This window comes from Mesoplodon mirus (genome assembly GCF_964341445.2).
Source record: "Mesoplodon mirus genome assembly, chromosome: 9".
NCBI lineage: Eukaryota > Metazoa > Chordata > Mammalia > Artiodactyla > Ziphiidae > Mesoplodon > Mesoplodon mirus.
The window spans coordinates 23188533-23212681 of record NC_138985.1 but is presented as its reverse complement, the minus strand read 5'-3'; the positions used below and the strand labels follow the sequence as shown (position 1 = coordinate 23212681).

General features: G+C 39.7%; 1 protein-coding gene across 1 annotated transcript in view; it reads left to right on the top strand.

Annotated features, from left to right (window-relative positions):
• Window positions 1-24149, top strand: part of NRCAM (neuronal cell adhesion molecule) — a 250809-nt gene that overhangs the window by 151541 nt on the left and 75119 nt on the right. The window contains exons 3-5 of the mRNA XM_082633110.1: window positions 11440-11643; window positions 16910-17015; window positions 18979-19175. Coding sequence (XP_082489236.1) covers window positions 11535-11643; window positions 16910-17015; window positions 18979-19175 — 412 coding nt within the window. The 5' untranslated portion in view covers window positions 11440-11534. The remainder of the gene's footprint in view (window positions 1-11439; window positions 11644-16909; window positions 17016-18978; window positions 19176-24149) is intronic.

Genomic DNA, 24149 nt, shown 5'->3' with positions numbered 1-24149 from the left:
GTATCTCAGTGGCTGTACTGCTGGTGGCCACTTTATTGGATTCCACTTACATTATAGCAGGTGCAGCTCTCGTAATTCCGAGTAAGGCTGAAAGAGACCTTAGAGGTAATCAAAGCATGAGCCCTTGAAGAGGGGCTTCTGTGTAAATGTTTCCCTTAGAATAGTTATGATTCCTTACATGTGCTTAAAATTTTTATTTTTCATAGATATTTTTCTGCCCACCTTCTTTATGAATTACCACAATTTCCAAACAAAAAAGTGATAATAATAATAATGTAACCTGGAAATTTCTAACAGCTGCAGCATTTCTTCTTTCATTGCTTTGCCTTCATCCTCCTGTCTCACTTTTTCTTCTTACTTCCCGACTCTCTTTCTGGAAAGCCACAAATATTTGTCTTTAGGAACTCAGTTTACCCACAAAAATTTTGTTCATGAATTACTCCACTGAAGAGCTGCAAAGAGGCTGTAATTTTAGGTTTAATGTTCCTATTAACCAACTTTGATGAAAACCAGAGGTTTTTCTCTTCTGATTCTTCCAGGGAGCTGGAAACTTGGACCAAGAATGCTTTCCTCTGGATGATGCTTCTAACCTGCTCTTTGAGTTTTTATTTCTTCCACACCATAGCAATGAAATTTCTTCTATGAAGTCCCTTTAAGTAGTGATAGAAATAGAATATGACCTTTTTATAGAAAAGGTGGTTCCTGAGAAGGCACACAAACAGAATATTCTAGAGCTTTGACTGTTGGCTTGATTGAATCTCACATTGCAGAGAACAGTGTTTCTAACATTCACGCTTTTGTGTGCTTTGCTTCTATAGAGAATATGGACTCCTGAGGAGCTAATATTTAACTTCCTGGAGGCTGAATTCTATTCTAAATGCCAGGAGGAGGATGCTCTTTGAAGTAAATCTGACAAATTCTCTTCGAAGCAAAGATTTTTTTTTATAAATGCAGATTTTCACATAGCCTGTTTAAAGAAAATTAAATGTTCCAGGAATTAAATATGAATTACTCCCCTGTTTGGCTGGTAAATCCTTTGTAGTAGAAAATGCGTATCAGCAAGTGACTGGGATTTGTTCTTTATATAAAATCGCCTCTAGCTGGAATGAAGGATTTCCAGCTATTTAGTTTATGATAATACACCTTCCCCAGCACTGATAACAAGTGGAAAACACAATTCTTCATGTCATGTCAGACTCCATTTCTCATTTTCACGGTCCCGTTGTGATTATACAGAGCCTGGATACCTTAGCAAAATGCATCTTGAAATGTTACTGTGAAGATTATAGTCATCTGTGACATGGCAGGAGGGACAGCCTTTGGATTTGATCAATCTGGGCATTCTGCCTGCTCACCCCCATGCCCAGGCCCATGTCTGGGGCAAACCCAAGTTATAGGAAAGAGTGATTCAGAAATGCAGCTGGACGGAAGGCAGAGGAGATGGTTGCAGCCAGCCAGCACCCACACAACCCTTGCACACCATCATCATCCCGCCCTCTGGCTGATCACTGAGAGGAAACAGTACAATGGCCCTCCTGTAGTCTGTGACTTCTGAAACTCTTTCCAGAAAGGCACCTTCAGCCTTCAGATTTACTGTGAACCAAGCATGCTCTCTGTGGCAGAGATAGTGGTGCTCCAGAGATATTCACAGGCACTGGACATTTCCCAGAATCCCTTGTGGTTGGAGTCATTGACTCCCTCCGGTCCATGGGTGGTAAGCAAAAGATGTGACGTCACCTCTGGGTGGCGGCAGTTAAGAGCAGGAGAACACGGGGACTCTGGAAGCCACGTATTGAGATGGCAGCCTCACAAAATGGTGGAGCCTCTGTCAGCCTAGAGCAGAGCCTCTTGCCCACCCACACTGGACATTTGCAAGAGTGAGGTATCAACTGTACTGTGCTGAGACCTCTGGGTTAATTTCTGCCAGCGGTTTAGGCTAATTCTCTCTCCAGCTCTTTCTTCTCCCCATCCCCACAACTCAGGCCATTAGGAGAGGAGCACATTGAGATCTTGACCCCTGCCATGCATCTCCACCCTGAATGGCTCATACCATTTCGCAAGAATAACAGTTTGTAAATGCTGGCTTCTTATCTTTGACATATGACATAATTTTTTTTAAGTGACTAGCCTGCCAAGGCATTCCAGAATGCTGTTATCTACTATTAAATGGCTGCCATGTGTTGTTTACTTGACAAATAGGTAAAGTAGAGCCCATGTAGAGTATTAATATCCTGCATGGCCTTTTCTGCTGGAGGTTTTAATAAAGTGTTTCTGATCCTTACATCTTTTCGGTGATATTTATAGAAATCTCCATTTACAAGAAGATAAGTAGAGCCAGAGCTGGTTTCGGTGACTTGACAAACGCGTCTGAATATATAACGATCGAGGCCCATATTCAGAATTAAATTTCCATTTCTCAGACTTCACCTTTAGAGCAGTTCCCTACTTTCCATTTTTAAAAATTGGAACTTTGTTTCTGTTTCATAATCTGAAGGATGTCACCTGGGAAGTGGACCTTGTGATAAAGGAAGAGAGCTGTCTCTAAGGCCTGCCTTTCGCCTTCTCCTTCCCCTTTTCTTCAACTCCCTGTTTAGTAGGTGAGTGCGTAGGTGCACGTAGAAGCCGAGATTGAGCACTGGCAAATTCTGGTCTGATTCATAAAGATGGGAAGGTAGGAGCTACACAGGACTCCCTCTCACCCTGTCCTCTAGCTTAATTTTTGCTTTTCTGCATTAGAAATAGATTGATATAATCCCTAAGACTCTAAATTAGACACGATCCACAATTATTTTCATGTAAAAAGTTTTCTTTGATGTCAGTAGTAACTATTTTCTATTTATTGAGTACAAGTTTTGTATGAGAAATATAACTTAAGTCTGTGTCCTTTGGCTGGACCAACATATATACAAGGAAGTATATCTAGGAAAAAACAAAATGACAGATCATTTTAGAGGGAAAACCGACATCACCAGACTATTCATTTAGGATTGCTGTGGCTCCAGCCATGATCTTGTAAGAAGATCTGTACATCTAAATCATCAGAACTCTTTTTTGTTGTTGTTGTTGAGGGTAGGAGTTTGTTAATTAATTTATTTATTTTTGCTGTGTTGGGTCTTCGTTTCTGTGCAAGGGCTTTCTCTAGTTGTGGCAAGCGGGGGCCATTCTTCATCACGGTGCGCGGGCCTCTCACTATCGCGGCCTCTCTTGTTGCGGAGCACAGGCTCCAGACGCGCAGGCTCAGTAGTTGTGGCTCACGGGCCTAGTTGCTCCGCGGCATGTGGGATCCTCCCAGACCAGGGCTCGAACCCGTGTCCCCTGCATTAGCAGGCAGACTGTCAACCACTGCGCCATCAGGGAAGTCCCATCAGAACTCTTAAATGGGCAAATTAGCATCTTTCTGGTTGCAAGAAATAGCCGATCTGAGTTTATCTCATTGTTTCAGGTATCTGTGGCTACATAACAAATCACCTCCAAATTTTGTGGCTTGAAACAATTGATTATTTTTTGTAATTCTGAGGGTTTGTTAACCCTCAGATGACTGGCATCTGGTTGTTCTATTCTCAGATGGTTCTTCTGTTACGTGTAGTTCAACAAGTCACTTACTCAGCTGATTTTAGCTGGGAGCTCAGGTAGGGCCCCAAAAGTCCAAGATGATCTTTCATCTCCCCAAGGCCCCTTTCTACTCTTTCCTCTCACCATACATAGTCTAGCTAAGCTTCCCAGAGGGAACATTACAAGAGGAAAGCCCAGTGTGCAAATGCTCATCATACCTCTGCTTGCATAATCCTTGCTAAAATCCCATTGGCCAAAGCATGTCCCATGGCCAAGCCCGGAGTCATAGTGAGAAGGGACTGCACAAAGGGACACATGCTGGAGGAGTACTTGCTGTGGACCACTGATGTAACAGTCTACCTACCACGTTAGCAAAGACTCGTTTTAGAGTTCACATGCTGCAAGAAAGACAGGAAGACCTTTCCACCACAAGCACTATTCTGGCGAACCTCATAGAGAATTGGAACGTTCTTTGGGGTGCGAAGAGTTTGAGAGACCTGGTGATCACAGTGCAAGTGGAGTAAGTCCTTGTCATCACCCGCCAGGCATTCCACCAATGCCGTGGGCACTCAGTGACCGTCTGCTTCTACTGACCCTGTTGCTGCCCACTGCTCCGTTATGCTTGGGACACCTCCCATGCCCTGCTTACTCATGGTTTCTCATGCTGCTTTGCCTCTGTGTCATCTTTGGCCTTTGTCCCTGCTCCAAACTGTTGACTCATTCTCTCTTTCTGCCTCATATTCATGCTCCCCATGGGAAAGGAATTCACTACCACTTCATTGGTCACTCTCCAGCCCTCTAAAATAGCCAAGTCATCTCACAGGCTCTACATGGCCTGTGGTCAGACACCCACGCCTGATTCTTCTAGCCCCGGTCAGGATGGTGGCGTCAGTGCAGAAAGACAGACTGTGAACGTGGCAGGCATTGAGGGAATAGTCTCCTCTCTGATCTGTTTAGCTACTTGTGATTCAGAAGTGGGGGTGAGGAAGGCTTCCTTTGAGAGGCCCTAGTCCCTTTCTCTCTTACTCCGCCCATCCTTCCTTTTCTCGTCAGCTCTCTCACCCCTGAAGCCAATCCTGACAACTGTCATCAGATAATTGGCTGGACAAGTGTGAGACAGGTGCCACCCTTGGTCATGGTCGCCATTAGCCTCACCCATATGGACTTTTCATTAAGCATGCTTTATCCTTTGTTTTAGATCTCTCAGTTTAACATCCTTTACTGTTTCCTTTCTTGTAATTGCTGTGTTAAATTAAGGAGGTGTGAAAAAGCCCGTATCCAAATAATTTCGTGTGTTGCAGCTAACTAGATTTTATTGAAAGACTTGGCTGTTTTTGATGATCTAACTTCAATGGCACAAGGGCTTTAAAATTGTTTTCTATATCCAAGCAGTCCTTAAAACATTGTGTAATGTGTGTTTTTAGACCTCTTCATGCATGAAATATCCCTAGAATAATTCACAAAACTTGGTATTAGTAACCCTTCCAAGGGAGAAAGTGGGTTGTTGTGCTGCTTACTTTGAATTATATGGTCTTTTGTACCTTATGAATGTGGTACCATGTGCATGTATATTGCCTACTTTCTTTGAGGCATTTTAAATATTTTTAGTTTTAGTTTTTAGTTTTTAAAATTTTTGTGGTTCCCTTTTTGTTTTAAATTGATGAATAGTTGATTTACAATGTTTCAGGTATACGGCAAAGTGATTCAGATAAATATAAGTATAGATATATATTCTTTTTCAGATTCTTATCCATTATAGGTTATTATAAGATATTGAATAGAGTTCCCTATACTATACAGTAGGTCCTTATTAGTTACCTATTTTATATATAGTTGTGTTTACCTGTCAATCACAAATTCCCAATTTATCCCTCCTCCCCTTTCCCCTTTGGTAGCCGTAAGTTTGTTTTCTATGTCTGTGAGTCTATTTCTGTTTTGTAAGTAAGTCCATTTGTACCATTTTTTTAGATTCCACATAGAAGTGATATCATATGATATTTGTCTGTTTCTATCTGACTCACTTCACTTAGTATGATAATCTCTAGTCCATCCATGTTGCTGCAAATGGCATAATTTCATTCTTTTTTATGGCTGAGTAATATTCCCTTGTATATATGTACCACATCTTCTTTATCCATTAGTCTTTCAGTGGACATTTAGGTTGCTTCCATGTCTTGGCTACTGTGAATAGTTCTGCTGTGAACATTGGGGTACATGTATCTTTTCGAATTACAGTTTTTGTCTTTTCCAAATATATGCCCAGGAGTAGGATTACTGGATCACATGATGACTCTATTTTTCGTGTTTTAAGAAACCTCCATATTCTCCATAATTACATTGCCTGCTTTTAAAATTAACTTTCTGAAAGTGTGTCTTGCCTACAGTGTCCTAGCTTGTGGTTCCTTTCAAAGGCCAGGGCCAGCATGTGGTACAATTCCAGCAGGCCCTGTTCACGTGCTATCCAGTGTGAAGGGGCCCCTGAAGTTGTGCTCTGGGCCACACCGGGAAGATCTTCTATAGATATTCAAAAACCATTAGCACTTTGTTTTTTAACATCAGTGACTAAACTTGGTAATTCTGTTTGCTTATTGGCTAAATGCAAAATAAGAGGATATGAGAAGAAGGGAAGTGCTAGGGCTTCTCAGGGTGTGACAGGCTGAAAGCTCTAGAACTTTTCGGAAGAACTGGAGTTCTGGGTCTGTCTCTTCTTGTGTGTGTCCTTAAGCAAATGACTTTACCATCCTGCATCTCAGGTTCCTTACCAGTAAACTGGGAAATGAACTAGAGTTTCCCTTTTGGGGTTATTGGCAAGATGAGATAAATTAATACATGGAACAAACTCAGAGTGATTCCTGGCACATAGAAAGTCTCAATGAATAATGGCCACCATGATTGGTTTTTTCCTCATCTGTTTAATGGGTATAATACCTGCTTTCCTATTTTCTGTGATTTTTATGAATACCAAATAACATAATCAGTTAGAGTGCTCTGAGGAATGGAGATTTGAGCTATTATCAAGATGTATTCTGTGGTCTATTATCTGGTTAAAAAAACATCTATTAATTATTCACCTTTCCTTCGGTACTATTCCAGGTTCTAGCTACCAGATTCCTTGTAGAATCTCTATTATGGGACCTCCCTTTGGTCCTGGAGGGAATTAGAAATGTGTTCCTTTGCTTCACAAAGTTTGCCTTGTTATTTGAAGAGATCGTTACAATCTCTAGAGTCACATAATCCCAAACTCCTTTTTTCTAAGGCGCATTCCTGGTAGTGGAGTTGTGTAGATTTGTGTGACTTTGTTCATGTGTTAATTATACGAAGGCTTTGTCCATTTCTCTCTAATCTTCCTTCCATAGCCTTAGACTCAAAACCAGTGATTGACGAGCACAAGCACGGGCTAGGAATGGGCATTAGTGTGCTTATTCCTTTTGGTAAATGTTTAACAAAATATAAAAAGTAACCATCCCAATACTACTCAGCCGTAAAAAAGAGTGAAATAATGCCATTTGCAGCAACATGGATGGACCTAGAGACTGTCATACTGAGAGAATTAAGTCAGACAGAGAAAGACAAATATATAATATCACTTATATGGGGAATCTAAAATATGACACAAATGAACTTATTTACAAAACAGAAACAGATTCATAGAGAACAGACTGGTGGTTACCAAAGGGGAAAGGGGTTGGGGGAGGGATAAATTAGGAATTTGGGATTAGCATATACAAACTACTATACATAAAATAGATAAATAACAGGGTCCTACTGTATAGCACAGGGAACTATATTTAACGTCCTGTAATAAACCATAATGGAAAAGAATATATATATACACATATACATGTATATTGATATATAACAATCAGTTTTCTGTACATCAGAAACTAACACAACATTGTAAATCAACTGTACCTCAATTTAAAAAAAAAAAGTAACCATCCTGAGTTGATTGCTGAAAAACGCCTTTCACAGTCAAGATGATGCCACTTCCAGTCAGCTATCCACTCAGTGAGGCCAGCCGCTGAGGGCTCACCAGAGCGATAATTAGTGTGCCAAAGGGCATCCAGTCACATAAGCATCTTTGTTTACTGGCTTAGAGAGTAGATTGTGTTACACTGTGCAATCAACATTGAACCACCCATGTTGGGAAGCTGAAAAGTACAGACAGGCTAGAATGAAGTGGTAAGTAATGCATGGCCTTCTGGTTCTAGTGGAGAGCTGCTATATTTTTTTTATTCAAATAATTTCAGTTTTCACTTGAGAAAAACAAAGATTTTCTTTTCTTTCTAATGACAGGACTTCTTAAGCAACAAGAGAGCTATGTTTCTTGGGCTTAATATGAATCCTTTGTCAAAACCTTAGGTTTTTCTTTTAAAATGTATGGTAAAAATGTGAGGCAACATGTGCTGTATGGTTTAATATGAATTTTAGGCAAAAGAAGTAAGGAAATCTTGAATTGCGTTTCTTTCCTAATGATAAAAAGTTTACTAAAAGAGGGAGATTTTTTTTTTCCTTGTGTTAAGAGATTCTGTAGGTAATACATGAAAAGTTGCTTTGAACGGAGTGAAATGAAGTGAAATAGTAAAAGGCTTTCCTGCTTATCATTACTCTGGGTTGTTTTAACAATATATGTGATTTTAAATATCAGGATAATTTATATTCTGAAGATGAACCGATCATTTGCCTCATTCAGGCATGCTTTAAAATGTCTGTGGCAAATATTTTTTGAAAATTATAAGCTATATTGTGCTAACATGCCCTCTAGCCTTGTCTAAACAAGATGCTGCTATTTCAAATGGGGGTTTCATTCATTTTAATGTAATTGCATTAACCATTTAGTTTTAGTTCACGATTCTCATGTAAGAGAGAATGACCATCATTTTTCCAAGGTTAACTAAAAGCCAGGTGGGCGCCTGGCAGGGCAGGGTGCTGACATCAGTACTCCAAGGGCAGAAGCAGTGGTTTTTCTTTGTGAGACTTGCAAAGCCCATCACTCTTCAAGAGAGAAAGCTCAGTTTTCTGTAGCTGTATTTGATTTTCACTGTGACTGAGTGCCGGGGACCTAATGCTGTCCTTGGGTGTTGGGTTATTCACCTGTGATGGCATTCATAGGAGACGTCGGTGATTTTCCATGGGCAGGATTTGGAGGGTGGGCTGGGCCATTGCTTTGCCCTCCCCAAACAGAATCTACACTGGAGATGATTTTGTGGCTATTGGTTTAAATGAACTTACAGCTTCTGAAGAGAGACCACATCTTCATTTCCTGTAGTTCATGACCTCCTCTCACTGTGAAGATTTACTCATGTCTCTTTAAGTAAGTGTTGTTTCAGTTTTTCTTAAGATTTTTATTTTTTTCTTTATATAACACTGTGATTTAATGTGGAATATTTTCTTCCATCTATATTCTGAAAAGGCAAAGCCGGTTGAGTGATACTTTCTTTTACACGACGTTGTGTCATTGTTTTCTCTGTTCTGAAGGATGAATAGTTAAGGCATCCAGGCAAAATAAATAATGAATGAAGAACTTGGAAATTGTATGTAGTTGCTTAAGATCTTACGGGCATTACAATTTCTTAGTACATCTTTTAGAAAGTGTTTTAGTTCTCTGGCATCTGTTCAGAAAGCTAGGCACTTAAATTGAATGAACTCAGTTAGCTTGACACACAAATCAGGCAGGTATGCCTTTTGTTTTCTTGGTGCTTGGTTCTGTCGTTTTCTCTCAGTATGTGTAGTAATGTAACAGTGACTTGTTTTTGTGCCATTTGTGCCATTTATGTTAATTTTCCTTGAAGCTTATGTGTAAATTCACAATTAGCGTTTCAACAAAAAAAAATCATGAGAGACCTAAGTAAATTCGATTAAATGGTATAGATCTGCTTTGCATGCGCAGAAAGACAGTCTCGTTTATAGTTTGGTTAGAAATGGTTGGGCGAGCTTTTCTACCGGCCTCTTGATGTTTAATGGTCATGATTGTTTATAGATTATAATCTGGAAGGACAAATTTCCTGGATCTTAAATGAAACCACACAGTATGGATGTTTCATTCACAAAATAATATTTATATATGTATAATGTCTATGTTTAGCATACTTTTTTGTATTTGTTTAGCAAGACATGTCCAACTATAATTATAATCAGGTTCAAATCAGAGCTCAGCTGCTAGCAAAACACGTTGTTAGCACTGTTTCATTTTTCTTTTATACATGTAAGCTCTCTTCCATACACAGACATGATATGCCAACTAATTTGACCATACTGACAAGAGTGTGGTTTTTAAACCAAGTAGTGTAAATATAAATATAGCCTCAGGCAGACTGTGGTCAGAGTGCCTATCTGAATACAACCTCACCTTTCCCCTTTCCCCCCTTCACTTTTTTTCTACCAATATTTATTTACTCCCTACCATGTGCCAGGCACTGTGATGAGCTCTGAGGACACAATGGGGAACAGGAAAGGTGTGGTCCCTACCCTTCGAGGCTGTCAGTTCAGTGGGAATGATGGACATTTTAAAAATACACGATTACACCAGTAATTAAGCTGTAAGAACAATCGTAGTCTATAATAATGACATCCCTACCTTCTCAAGAGAGCCATTGGACACTCACACTTCTCTTTATTAATGAGAAGATGTGATTCAACCCGTCATTCCAGGTAGAGGTCTGTTGTAGGACAGAGGTCTATATTCTGTGTGCTCTTGTTCTCTTGGCACTTTCATGTACAAGGTATACTATCTTAGGTGATAGGAGAGGAATACAAAGATGGGAGAAGCTCAGTCTTTGCCTGAAGAAGTAGGGGAGAGAGTATGCATACCCCCAAAAAAGTCTATCATTGTATCTACCTGTATACTATATGTGATGAGTAAAACATCATTTCAGAGATTCTCAGAGAGTGAAATGCCTTCTAGTTTGAGTGATCAGCTCATGTTGGGTTGGCCAAAAAGTTCGTTCAGGTTTTTCCATAAGATGTTACAGAAAACCCAAATGAATTTTTTGGCCAACCCAATAAATGCTCTATAAAGAAATCCGTTGGACATTGTTGAGGGAATATGGTGGAGAGGCCATTCCAGCTAAAAGGAATAGAATAAACCAAGGCAAGAAGTTAGGAAAATTCAAAGCGTATTGAAGGATTGACCCAAGAAAGAAAAGCAGAATCAGACAATCAGACAAAAAAGAATACTTACATGATGATAGAGGGAAATGAGGTTGGTGGGATAAATTGGGACCAGGTCATTCAAGTTTTTGTATTACTTATTTAAGGATATATTGAACTTTAATCGGGTAGGTCCCATGGGGCTACTCCCAGTATTTAACCAAAGACCCTTAGGAAAACTAATCAGCACTGTTTAGGAGGGTGACTGCAGTGAGGAAGACCTGGAACTCAGAGCCCAGGCATAGCTGGTGCCACGGTCTAGGTAGGAGATGGAGAAGGCCGGGATTCTTGGTGGTTCAACCGGTAAATCAGTGTTTGGGGTTTGAAGCAAATTGGCAGCCATGCCCTGAACTTTCCCAGAGGTAATCTCTAGAAAGGAGAAGCCATCAGGCCTCCCCTTCAAAGGCACACCTTCTGACCGATTTATAAGCCAAGTTTTCCTGATCTATTAGGAACATGGTAGCCTCTAATATAAAGCACATATTTAAAATGGGAAAATCAGAAGGATGACAAAGTTGACAGATTTTGCTTGACATCCCTACAAATATTTCTGACCTAATTTTAGCTGATTTATGAATAAATGATTCTCCCAGTCTTCAGAGTGAAATATTTAAAAGTTAGAGTTCCATTTAGAGTTCATGTATAATACAGAACTGATTTTCTGTGCTGCCGACCTCCTCTCTTCATTTCCTCCTTTTTTAAAAAGTGCACTATAATTCTTCTCCTATCCTTTTTCAGTTTCCTGCATGAGACTTATGTAAACGTTGCACACACATCTTTTGTGAAAGAAGAAAAGGAAATTCAGCTTGTGGGGCTCAGCGGGAGTTCAGCTAATGCAGCTTAAAATAATGATGCCGAAAAAGAAGCACTTATCTTCAGGCCGAGCACCCCTGATACTCTTCCTGTGCCAGATGATTAGTGCACTGGAAGTCCCTCTTGATCGTAAGTATTAACGTTGGAAAGCTGTTAGGCCCGGGAGTCAGACCCTCCCTGGCATTTACCATCACTCTGAACCATGTGGATGGAGAAGATGTCCGTGTGATCCTGAAAAGTGAATCAAAACTAATTTGGCTTTTACCTTCAGCACCCTGTGTTTATAAAGAATCAGACCCTAGAAATGGCCATTGAATCGCAGACACATTGTCCCTTCCCTGTCATTATCTTTCCCTCCCCTCAGGTGCTTTTGGTGTACCTTGAGGGGGCTGACCAGAGAAGGAGTGAACTGTGAACTGCCCTGATCCTCCCAACAGGCAACTCTTTATAGAAGCTGTCCCGCAAGAAAACTATAGGAATTGCTTTAGAATGATCACAGAGACCCCCCCACCCCGTTTATCCTGTCCCCACATCTCCACCTTCTTTCTTATTATGCTAAGAGTGAAAAGATCATCTCTCAGCCAGCCCCACGCCCCTCTGTATCCCCAAACTACCCACGGCTCGTTTCTCTGGATTCAGACAAGGCAAAATTCACTTTTGAGTTTTGGATCTTAAATATGAGTTTAGAGCTAGGAAATATATCTTACCTAAAGCCTAGTGAAAGGTCTTTGTTTTTAAAATGGTGATCAAAGACCAAGATGTCAATGTTGAGAATAAAACAAGTCTTCAGCAAAATTACTATTTAAAATGGGGCAAGTAACAGCTACTATAGGAGCCCACCCTTTCCTGAATAAAGTACTGTATATACTGCACTCTCCCTGGGCTGGGTGGCCTGTTTGTAAGAAATAAAGATAATGCTAGGTGCCAGCGGCTCACTTTTCCTGCAACGGAAAGCAGAATTTGAAATCTGGACTATTACTGTACTTCAGAATTGATTTATTCTTCATCCCTAATCAGCATGACCTCTTTAAATCCATTAGCTTCTTGAATAGAACATCTGTTTGGCGAGCTTTCCAAGGTACAAGGAAGGTACACTTTCCCGGGGCGATTCAATTGTTAGGATGTAATTTTTTTTTTTTTTTTTTTTGCCAAAGAGGTTGCAACTGCCAGTGGGAAGACAATTAAGAAGAGATGTGATTCCCTCATACTTTGTTGACTCCCTTTTCTGTGCATCTTTAGTCTAAAGTGTAAGAAAATGCAACATTCTTCTTTTCAAAAGATATTCATTCCGTGACCTTAATTTCAGTTAAAAAAAAAAAAGAGAGATATGATTGGTTAAGCGCATTGGAGTTGGAATGTCTAAGTAAGCATTTGCCCTAATGGATGTGTAGAAGAAAGACCATTTGAGAGAAATGCTTTTGTTCTCTCTTCTGTTAAATATATTCCCCTTTAATCTGACTGCTCAGTCTTACAATCAGAGGGAAACAGTCACCTAAGGCTAACTCAATTATCGCTGCTAATGGAGAAAAGCAGAACCGTGATGAAAAGAAAGTCACAGGCAACCCAGGCGCTCCTGCGTTAACCTCTGCAAGTAGTAATGACAGGCAGCACAGCGGAATCATGTGAATTGCATGCTAATGTAATTTCTTCCCTGCCCCTCTTCCTTATCCCCCCTTTCCATGAGCTGCTCCTTGGGGTGGGTACTAGCAAACCCTGGGTGACGGAGGAATTCTGAAGCAGAAACATGCTAACAGTCTGAAAAGTGCAATTACCGACTTGGCGATTAACCGTAGAAATATAAAAACCTCAAATCAGTGTTGGATTTGGCTGGGATGGAGCACTGTCACTGTAGCAGTGTCCCATTGTTAGGTATTATCACCATGTGCGTAGTGATGTCTGGGATAATAGGATCAGACACAACACAGTATGTGACAACTCAGATTAATTGTAGATTTCGGCTGTTTTTCAAATTGAATGTAATTACTTGTCCAGCACAACACGTATGGAATGGAATTAGCCATTCCTATTCCTGGCAGAATCATTTTTTGGCCTACAGCATCCCTTTTGTTCTTCCATATGTGTGTGTAGAAAGGTCTGCTTCAGGAATAAACAAAACCTTTAATGGGAGTTTCTTTCTCTTGCTACTTCACAACCTCCGCCTCTGCTCTACTGGTTTTTTAGGTCAAATAAAATAGGCAAGGGCTTCCCTGGTGGCGCAGTGGTTGAGCGTCTGCTTGCCGATGCAGAGGACACGGGTTCGTGCCCCGGTCCGGGAGGATCCCACATGCCGCGCAATGGCTGGGCTCCTGAGCTATGGCCACTGAGCCTGAGTCATGGCCGCTAAGCCTGCGCGTCCGGAGCCTATGCTCCGCAACGGGAGAGGCCACAGCAGTGAGAGGCCCGCATACCGCAAAAAAAAAAAAAAAAAAAATAGGCAAGATGCCCCTTTTATCTTCAGGGTGCTAACGTTCTTATTACTAACACCTGGTTTTCTTTAATCCTGTTTGCCCACTCACCTGCTGATATTGATGGGGAAAAAGCAAAACTTCTTGAAGACTGTAAGTGTCTTTCCGTCATTACCAGGCAGTGTGAAAATTTGACTGTGTCTTTGTTTTTGAACGAATGCTGTGAATTAAAACGCACGATTTTGTTTTCGTGACTAACGTCTTTTTAAGCGTGTGTGTTTACTGTGGCTAATCACTGCATTTAAATTCCAAGAAGCAGGTTTAATCTATTCCTTGCATGAATTCTGAAGACTCAGGTATTACTGTCTTTCTTTTACCAATATTCTGGGCTACTAACTTCTGAGCTTTGTTCACATCTGATGTAACTCAGTGAGAAAATTCACAAAATTTGAAGAGAATGTCTGGTTCTAAATGCTATTAAAGGCTTGCTGGAATAAAAACATGTCTTTGGGTATATATAGGAGGTGGGTGCATGGAAATGCTTCACCCGAGTTCGCTCTCAAACTTCTTCAGCCTGTAGGACTGGGTAGACTAGCGTTTCTAAGTGTCGTCAGTATAACGGCCCAGAGAATTTGAGTATTGTTCACATCGTCTCCGAGTGGCGTGCTCTAATCAAAACCTGCTGCCTCTGACAATAGGGCAACATCTGTCCTCTACCTAAAAAAGTAGTTTTCAGGCATTTGAAAAATTCCTTGATATTAGATTAGCCAGGAAAATTATATAAAATCACCTTTTCCCCTTATTACTTCAAAGCCCTTGTTGCCAGACGACCTAAGCACGGTTCAAAGAGGTACCTCTAGGTGGTAAACTCCTAGCAGTTATGCGTGGCAGCTAAGCCAGCTCTGTTACAGACACATGAATAGAAGTTCTGGGTCTGCAACCATCACCCTTGCACCTGTGTCACTTACAGAAAAGCACAAAGAATCGGACTGAGTCACTCCTAAAAATCCCCCTACCCACCACCTATGCCCACCAGTCCCTGAGTGGGAAATTCTAGGCTTCTTCCCATCATCCCGAACTCTGTACTCCCCAAGCCTGAAGGATCACTCCAAAGTGAAGCTGGTCTAATTAAACATGTTTATGATAGTCATTTAAATATAGCTAACATCACTGAACCATTATAGGACTGGAATGTACTAAGAATTTTTCACAAATTATTTTATTTAATTTGCCCAGCAACCCTAGGAGGTAGATACTACTTTTAAACCCTGTTTTTCCTCTATGGAAACGAGGACTTAACAGAAGTTAAGAAACTTGCTTGAAGTCTCACAGCCGGTAAGAAATAGACTAGTTCTTAACCACTAGCCCAAACTGTTAACCAGCTTTGGTAACTGCCAGCTAGAAGAATGAGTGTCCTGTGAACAGTGCTAGAGGATGGGAAGATCAGCTGGCTGAGGAGGACGAGGAAGGGATGGATCTAGCTAAAGGAGTTGACATTGACGCTGTGCAGTATCCCGCAGTTAATAGGTACACAATAAATGATGGCAAATATGAGTTTCATTTTTTATCTATATTTTAGGTGTTATTTGGATGTTTAGTAAGAGGCGTCTGGTGAACAGCCCCGAGACTGCAGACAAAGCAAGAGAAGAGATCCATGTTTACAGATTTATAAGGCATTGAACATGGAAATGATCGATTTAGCCCTGGCAACAGTTCACCACAGGAAAGAAAGACAAAAGCTGAGGACAATTATTAAGCTTTGGGAAATACTTGATTGACAGGTGGAAGAAGTTTCACAAAGGAAGCACAGAGCATAGGTGGAGAGGAAAGGGACGATCCAGAATATGAAAAATGATCCAGATAAGTCTTTACATGGTAAAGATGTCCTGTACATTGTAAGATGTTTAGCAGCATCCCTGGCCTCTACCCACCAGGTGCCAGGACCACCCGCATCCCAGTGGTGACAACCAAAATGGACTCTGGATGTGGCCAGATGTCCCCCAAGGACTGGGGGCAAATGGCCCCTGGTTGAGAACCACTGGTCTGTGTAAACAGCTCTCCTTTGAGTTGTGCAAGGCAGTGGCTTCCACCAGGAGAGTTCACTTCTCTTCTCTGCTTTGTGCCTTCCTAGTCAAGCTATTTTGCTGCTCTGAGCAAAAAAAGAAGTTGAAATGGATTATTTCTCCAGTCCCTTCCTGTTCTACACTCTGTGATTCTGATTTCACAAGAAGGAAGACGTGGTAATCTTAGAGTGACCTGAACATCAAATGTCCACGTACCAGCTTTTTTCAGATTCAGTTGCTCCAGATAAGAACAGTTTCTCCCTACAATTTAATAATAAATGATCAGATAACACTTTGAAGAGTGAAATGAGAATATTGTTTCCTAAAACAGAGAGTTCCCAATTCAATTTCTCTTCTAAAGAAGTTTGTTTTATCTTTGTTCCTAGTAGCCACCTACCTCCTGGCTCTAATAAGACATGTCAAGTCTCCAATTTTAACCATCTTTTTCACGTTAGCTTCTCAAATATATTTGTTACCAATGTATTAATTTACATGAGCCCAGTAATGAACTACAAGTCAGTAACTCTTTCCCAAGAAAGCTGCAAATTTACCTCATAACTTAAATTTCATTGAAAGGCATCATTTGAATCAAAGCTATCAGAGAAATTTCTCATTGTTACATCAGAAATGAAACTATCTTAATATTAAGCTTATATTGGTAATTATTTTCCCAAACTTTCAGTGTGGGGAAATGGGCTTTATGAGCACATATAAAGCTACCAAAAGGGAGTTATGCCTTGACTCCAAAATTTTAGGAGTCTTTTAGCTAAAAATCTGCTGAGGGGGTGTGTTACCACAGTGGAAATTACTAAAAACATTTGGAGCATATTTAGTGTAGGGTAAGTGATTTTGATATAGAAAAAAGTGATTGCTATTATGATATTAAATGATTTATTTCTTTACATTGTTCTTCTTTCTACCATTAAGTGGTACAACCTCCAACCATTACTCAACAGTCTCCAAAAGATTACATTATTGACCCACGGGAGAATATTGTAATCCAGTGTGAGGCCAAAGGGAAACCTCCTCCAAGGTGGGTGTGCTTTCTGTTCTTACAATACTGATAATAAGCATTGATATTCATGTTGAAGTTAGTTTCAGGTCCTGCATATTATTAAAGTATCATTTGTAGGTTCATTGTTTTGTCTCTCTGATTAATTAAGTTCAGTTGGTTCTTCTTAAAAACCCAGATGGTTGCATTTCCGTACTGATACCTTTCTGTGATATGCTAAAAAATTGTGGGAAGATGTGGAAAGAGCCTTCTGATGGCTTTATGACATGGGCAAATTCCTTCTCTATGGGCCTCAGTTTACAGATAAATGTAAAATAAAGAAGTTGAACTTGACAACTTCTAAGATCTCTCCTAGCTCTCTACAGGTCTATAAAATAGCCCCAAGTGGTTTTCCAAACATGGCAGTGTTTAGCACTCAGGATTCTCCATAGGCACCTTGGCATGAGCACTGTACAGCCTTTTAGAGTTGGGAGAGATATTAGACATTATCTTGTCCAACCAGTATATCTTATAGATGGGGAACTGATGCCCATTAATGCTAGGTTAACCTATCCAAGGTCCCACAGCTCCTTAGTGGATGATCCGTAACTTGTCCAGTAATATATGAAAATTTTGGAGAGTTGGATTATTATTTTTGAGAGATATTGTGTATTTTTTTAAGTTATAAAGAAGGGAAATTTTCGGATTATTATTTTTGAGAGATAATGTGTATTTTTCTAAGTTATAAAGAAGGGAAATTTTCTCAATATTTTATTTCCAAGTTTGTCTATGATTAGCCTTATTAATCTATCACAGACTGGCACCGGAGAAAAAAATTACCAAAGTATATCAAAAACTTCCATCAAAGGTTGGCTTCAAAACAATCTCTTCTGTCATATTATTAGAAACCCTCGAGCACTCAGGCCCTAATGTGATGTCCTTTGATGACACCCCTTTTAGTTTAACATTTAATTAATACCTCCTGTAACTCTCTGTTAGGCAGGATTTCTCCACCTCAGCTCTATTGATATTTTGGGCTGGACAGTTGTTTGCTGTGGAGACAAGAGCTTTCCTGTGCATTGTGGGATACTTTGCAGCATCCTTGGCCTCTACCTACAATAAGCCAGCAGCAGCCAACACCGCTGTCCCTTACCCTAGGAGTTGTGACAACTCCTGCTATAAGGATAAGCAGTGGGAAGGGAAATCCAGGAGGGCTTGGAAATCATGGGAAAGTTTAGAGATTCATGCTTTTGTTAAGAGCATGGCCATTGTTGATTTGTGACCAATTATCAAGTATTTGATTACTTGGGCACTGGGACTTTTATATAAGGCAGTCTTTTACATAAATAAAACTGAAAAAGAAGACTTTCAGTTGACAATTTGAAATACTTCCCAAGAAATTTATAAAAATCATCTCTAGAATTAAAAATTCTCAAAATATATTTGATATACAATGATCACTTTTAATAACCGACACTTAAAACACCATTGAACTCATGTTTCCTCTCCTCCCAACTCATACTTTGCATTTTGGTAACTTGACACTGGTCTGATCACTTTTAAACACACACATATATTAGTACTTGTGAAGGCCTTTCTTCTTACACTTCACCCCAGAGCAAATCTTTATAGGCAGGTTATCAATTCTATGAACAATGGAGTTTACAATAAAAATGCCAATAAAGCTCTAAGAGAGTGTGCCTCGGAGACCTACTTCCTATATTTTCTTTGAAAAATGACAGGCAATTTGTATGCATGATTTCTTTATTGAGTCAGATTTTGGTTAGTTCTAATGAAGACATGCACCTTAGTATGTATGGCCAGCACTTTTTTCTAAGTCATAATTCAATGCAACATTTTAGGTGTGGAGCCTATTGCTCTTTTACTGAATACTAAAATCTAATCATTATTTAGAAGTCCATAAAACTGCTAGGAATTTGTTAGAGAGGAAACAATCCTGTTTTTCTGGGCTGTAAACAAGCTTAATCCTTTATGTGTTGGGCAGTTTCTCCTGGACCCGAAATGGGACTCATTTCGACATAGATAAAGACGCTCTTGTCACCATGAAGTCTGGCTCGGGAACCCTCACAGTCAACATCATGAGCGAGGGGAAAGCAGAGACCTATGAAGGAGTTTATCAGTGTACAGCCAGGAACGAGCGTGGGGCTGCAATTTCTAATAACATTGTCATCCGTCCATCCAGTAAGTCGGACCTGTTCACCAAACAGGACCCTTTTTAAAGTATAGCTCCAACCCTAGCATCTAAATACCATTACAGGGCTTCCCTGGTGGCGCAGTGGTTGAGAGTCCGCCTGCCGATGCAGGGGACACGGGTTCGTGCCCCGGTCTGGGAAGATCCCACATGCCGCAGAGCGGCTGGGCCCGTGAGCCATGGCCGCTGAGCCTGCGCGTCCGGAGCCTGTGCTCTGCAAGGGGAGAGGCCACAACAGTGAGAGGCCCGCCTACCGCAAAAAAAAAAAAAATACCATTACAAGAAAGCAATGGCGTTGATTCCAATACTCTGAAAATCATCACCCCTTTACACTTGACCTCAATTCCTCAGCGTAATGCTTTGCCAATCCAATATGTCTTTTGTACAAGTCCAGAATAAAACACCAGGGGTAAGAAAAGCGTATTTTTCCTCAAAGTGATCTAATCATTAATTTCTCATGAATCTTATATATAAGCATACTCCAAACAGCCAGATGGAAATAAATTAGGTATGAAATGGGTAATTGAGGTCTAAGTGTTATTTCTTTAAATGTTTTTTAATTGAAGTATGGTTGATGTACAATATTATAAAAGTTACAGGTGTACAATTTTTAAATATTATACTCCATTCATAGATATTATAAAATATTGGCTATATCCCCCATGTGGTACAATATATCCTTGTAGCTTATTTTTTTAACATCTTTATTGGAGTATAATTGCTTTACAATGGTGTGTTAGTTTCTACTTTATAACAAACGGAATCAGCTATGCATATACATATATCCCCATATCTCCTCCTTGCATGTCCATCCCACTCTCCTTATCCCACCCCTCTAGGTGGTCACAAAGCACCGAGCTGATCTCCCTGTGCTATGCGACTGCTTCCCACTAGCTATCTGTTTTACATTTGGTAGTGTATATATGTCCATATATACACTACCACTCTCTCACTTTGTCCCAGTTTACCCCTCCCCCTCCCCGTGTCCTCAAGTCCATTCTCTAGTAGGTCTGCATCTTTATTCCCGTCTTGCCCCTAGGTTCTTCACGACCTTTTTTTTTTTTTTTTTTTTTTAGATTCCATATATATGTGTCAGCGTACGGTATTTGTTTTTCTCTTTCGGACTTACTTCACTCTGTAGGACAGACTCTAGGTCCATCCACCTCACTACAAATAACTCAATTTCATTTCCTTTTATGACTGAGTAATATTCCATTGTATATATGTGCCACATCTTCTTTACCCATTCATCTGTCGATGGACACTTAGGTTGCTTCCATGTCCTGGCTATTGTAAATAGAGCTGCAATGAATGTTTTGGTACATGACTCTTTTTGAATTATGGTTTTCTCAGGGTATATGCCCAGTGGGATTGCTGGGTCATACAGTAGTTCTATTTTTAGTTATTTAAGGAACCTCAATACCGTTCTCCATAGTGGCTGTATCAATTTACATTCCCACCAACAGTGCAAGAGGGTTCCCTTTTCTCCATACCCTTTCCAGCATTTATTGTTTGTAGATGTTTTGATGATGCCCATTCTGACTAGTATAAGGTGATACCTCATTATAGTTTTGATTTACATTTCTCTAATGATTAGTGATGTTGAGCATCCTTTCATATGTTTGTTGGCAATCTGTTTATCTTCTTTGGAGAAATGTCTATTTAGGCCTTCTGGCCATTTTTTGATTGGGTTGTTTGTTTTTATGATATGGAGATGAATAAATTTTGGAGATTAATCCTTTGTCAGTTGCTTCATTTGGAAATATTTTCTCCCATTCTGAGGGTTGTCTTTTTGTCTTGTTTATGGTTTCCTTTGCTGTGCAAAAGTTTTGAAGTTTCATTAGGTCCCATTTGTTTACTTTTGTTTTTATTTCCATTTCTCTAGGAGGTGGGTCAAAAAGGATCTTGCCGTGATTTATGTCATGGAGTGTTCTGCCTATGTTTTCCTCTAAGAGTTTGATAGTGTCTGACCTTACATTTAGGTCTGTAATCCATTTTGAGTTTATTTTTATGTATGGTGTTAGGGAGTGTTCTAATTTCATTCTTTTACATGTACCTGTTCAGTTTTCCCAGACCACTTATTGAAGAGGCTGTCTTTTCTCCATTGTATATTCTTGCTTCCTTTATCAAAAATGAGGTGACCAGGGCCTCCCTGGTGGCGCAGTGGTTGAGAGTCCGCCTGCCGATGCAGGGGATACGGGTTCGTGCCCCGGTCTGGGAGGATCCCATATGCCGCGGAGCGGCTGGGCCCGTGAGCCATGGCCGCTGGGCCTGCGCATCCGGAGCCTGTGCTCCGCAACGGGAGAGGTCACAACAGTGAGAGGCCCGCATACCGCAAAAAGAAAAAAAAAAAAATGAGGTGACCATATGTGCGTGGCTTTATCTCTGGGCTTTCTATCCTGTTCCATTGATCTATCTTTCTGTTTTTGTGCCAGTACCATACTGTTTTGATTACTGTAGCTTTGTAGTATAGTCTGAAGTCAGGGAGCCTGATTCCTCCAGCTCCATTTTTCTTTCTCAAATTGCTTTGGCTCTTCGGGGTCTTTTGTGTTTCCATACAAATTGTGAGATTTTTTTATTTAGTTCTGAGGAAAATGCCATTGGTAGTTTGACAGGGATTGCATTGAATCTGTAGATTGCTTTGGGTAGTAGAGTCATTTTCACAATATTGATTCTTCCAATCCAAGAACATGGTATATCTCTCCATCTATTTGTAGCGTCTTTAATTTCTTTCATCAGTGTCTTATAATTTTCTGCATACAGGTCTTTTGTCTCCTTAGGTAGGTTTATTCATAGGTATTTTATTCTTTGTGTTGCAATGGTAAATGGGAGTATTTCCTTAATTTCTCTTTCAGGTTTTTCTTCATTAGTGTACAGGAATGGAAGAGATTTCTGTGCATTAATTTTGTATCCTGCTACTTTACCAAATTCATTGATTAGTCCTAGTAGTTTTCTGGTAGCATCTTCAGGATTCTCTATGTATAGTATCATGTCATCTGCAAACAGTGACAGCTTTACTTCTTCTTTTCCAATTTGGATTCCTTTTATTTCTTTTTCATCTCTGATTGCTGTGGCTAAAACTTCCAAAACTATGTTGAATAAGAGTGGTGAGAGTGGGCAACCTTGGCTTGTTCCTGATCTTAGAGGAAATGGTTTCAGTTTTTCACCATTGAGAATGATGCTGGCTGTGGGTTTGTCATATATGGCCTTTATAATGTTGAGGTAAGTTCCCTCTCTACCTACTTACTGGAGGGTTTTTATCATAAATGGGTGTTGAATTTTGTCAAAAGCTTTTTCTGCATCTATTGAGATGGTCATATGGGTTTTCTCCTTCAACTTGTTAATATGGTTAAAACATTGATTGATTTGCATATATTGAAGAATCCTTGCATTCCTGGGATAAACCCCACTGGATCATGGTGTATGATCCTTTTAATGTGCTGTTGGATTCTGTTTGCTAGTATTTTGTTGAGGAGTTTTGCATCTATGTTCATCAGTGATATTGGCCTTTAGTATTCTTTTTTTGTAGTATCTTTGTCTAGTTTTGGTATCAGGGTGATGGTGGCCTCTTAGAATGAGTTTGGGAGTGTTCCTCCATCTGCTATATTTTGGAGGAGTTTGAGAAGGATAGGTAAATGTTTGATAGTATTCACCTGTGAAGCCATCTGGTCCTGGGCTTTTGTTTGTTAGAAGATTTTTAATCACAGTGTCTATTTCACTGCATGTGATTCATCTGTTTATATTTCTGTTTCTTCCTGGTTCAGGCTTGGAAGGTTGTGCTTTTCTAAGAATTTGTCCATTTCTTCCAAGTTGTCCATTTTATTGGCATAGAGTTGTTTATAGTAATCTCTCATGATCCTTTGTATTTCTACAGTGTCAGTTGTTACTTCTCCTTTTTCATTTCTAATTCTATTGATTTGAGTCTCCTCCCTTTTTTTCTTGATGTGTCTGGCTAATGGTTTATCAATTTTGTTTATCTTCTCAAAGAACCAATTTTTAGTTTTATTGATCTTTGCTATCATTTCCTTCATTTCCTTTTCATTGATTTCTGATCTGACATTTATGATTTCTTTCCTTCTGCTAACTTTGGGGTATTATTCTTCTTCTTTCTCTAATTGCTTTAGGTGTAAGGTTATGTTGTTTATTTGAGATGCTTCTTGTTTCTTGAGGTAGGATTGTATTGCTATAAACTTCCCTCTTAGAATTGCTCTTGCTGCATCCCATAGATTTTGGTTCATCATGTTTTCATTGTCATGTGTTTCTAGGTATTTTTTGATTTCCTCTTTGATTTCTTCAGTGATCTCTTGGTTATTAAGTAGTGTATTGTTTAGCCTCCATGTGTTTGTATTTTTTACAGATTTTTTTCCTGTAGTTGATATCTAGTCTCATAGCATTGTGGTCAGAAAAGATACTTGATACGATTTCAATTTTCTTAAATTTACCAAGACTTGATTTGTGACCTAAGATATGATCAATCCTGGAGAATGTTCCATGACCACTTGAGAACAAAGTGTATTCTGTTGTTTTTGGATGGAATGTCCTATAAATATCAATTAAGCCATCTTATTTAATGTATCATTTAAACCTTGTGTTTCCTTATTTATTTTCATTTTGGATGATCTGTCCAAGGTGAAAGTGGGTTGTTAAAGTCCCCTACTGTGATTGTGTTACTGTCGATTTCCCCTTTTATGGCTGTTAGCATTTGCCTTATGTATTGAGGTGCTCCTATGTTGGGTACATAAATATTTACAATTGTTACATCTTCTTCTTGGATTAATCCTATGATCATTATGTAGTGTCCTTCTTTGTCTCTTGTAATAGTCTTTACTTTAAAGTCTATTTTGTCTGATATGAGAATTGCTGCTCCAGCTTTCTTTTGATTTCCATTTGCATCGAATATCTTTTTCCAACCCCTCACTTTCAGTTTGTATGTGTCCCTAGGTCTGAAATGGGTCTCTTGTAGA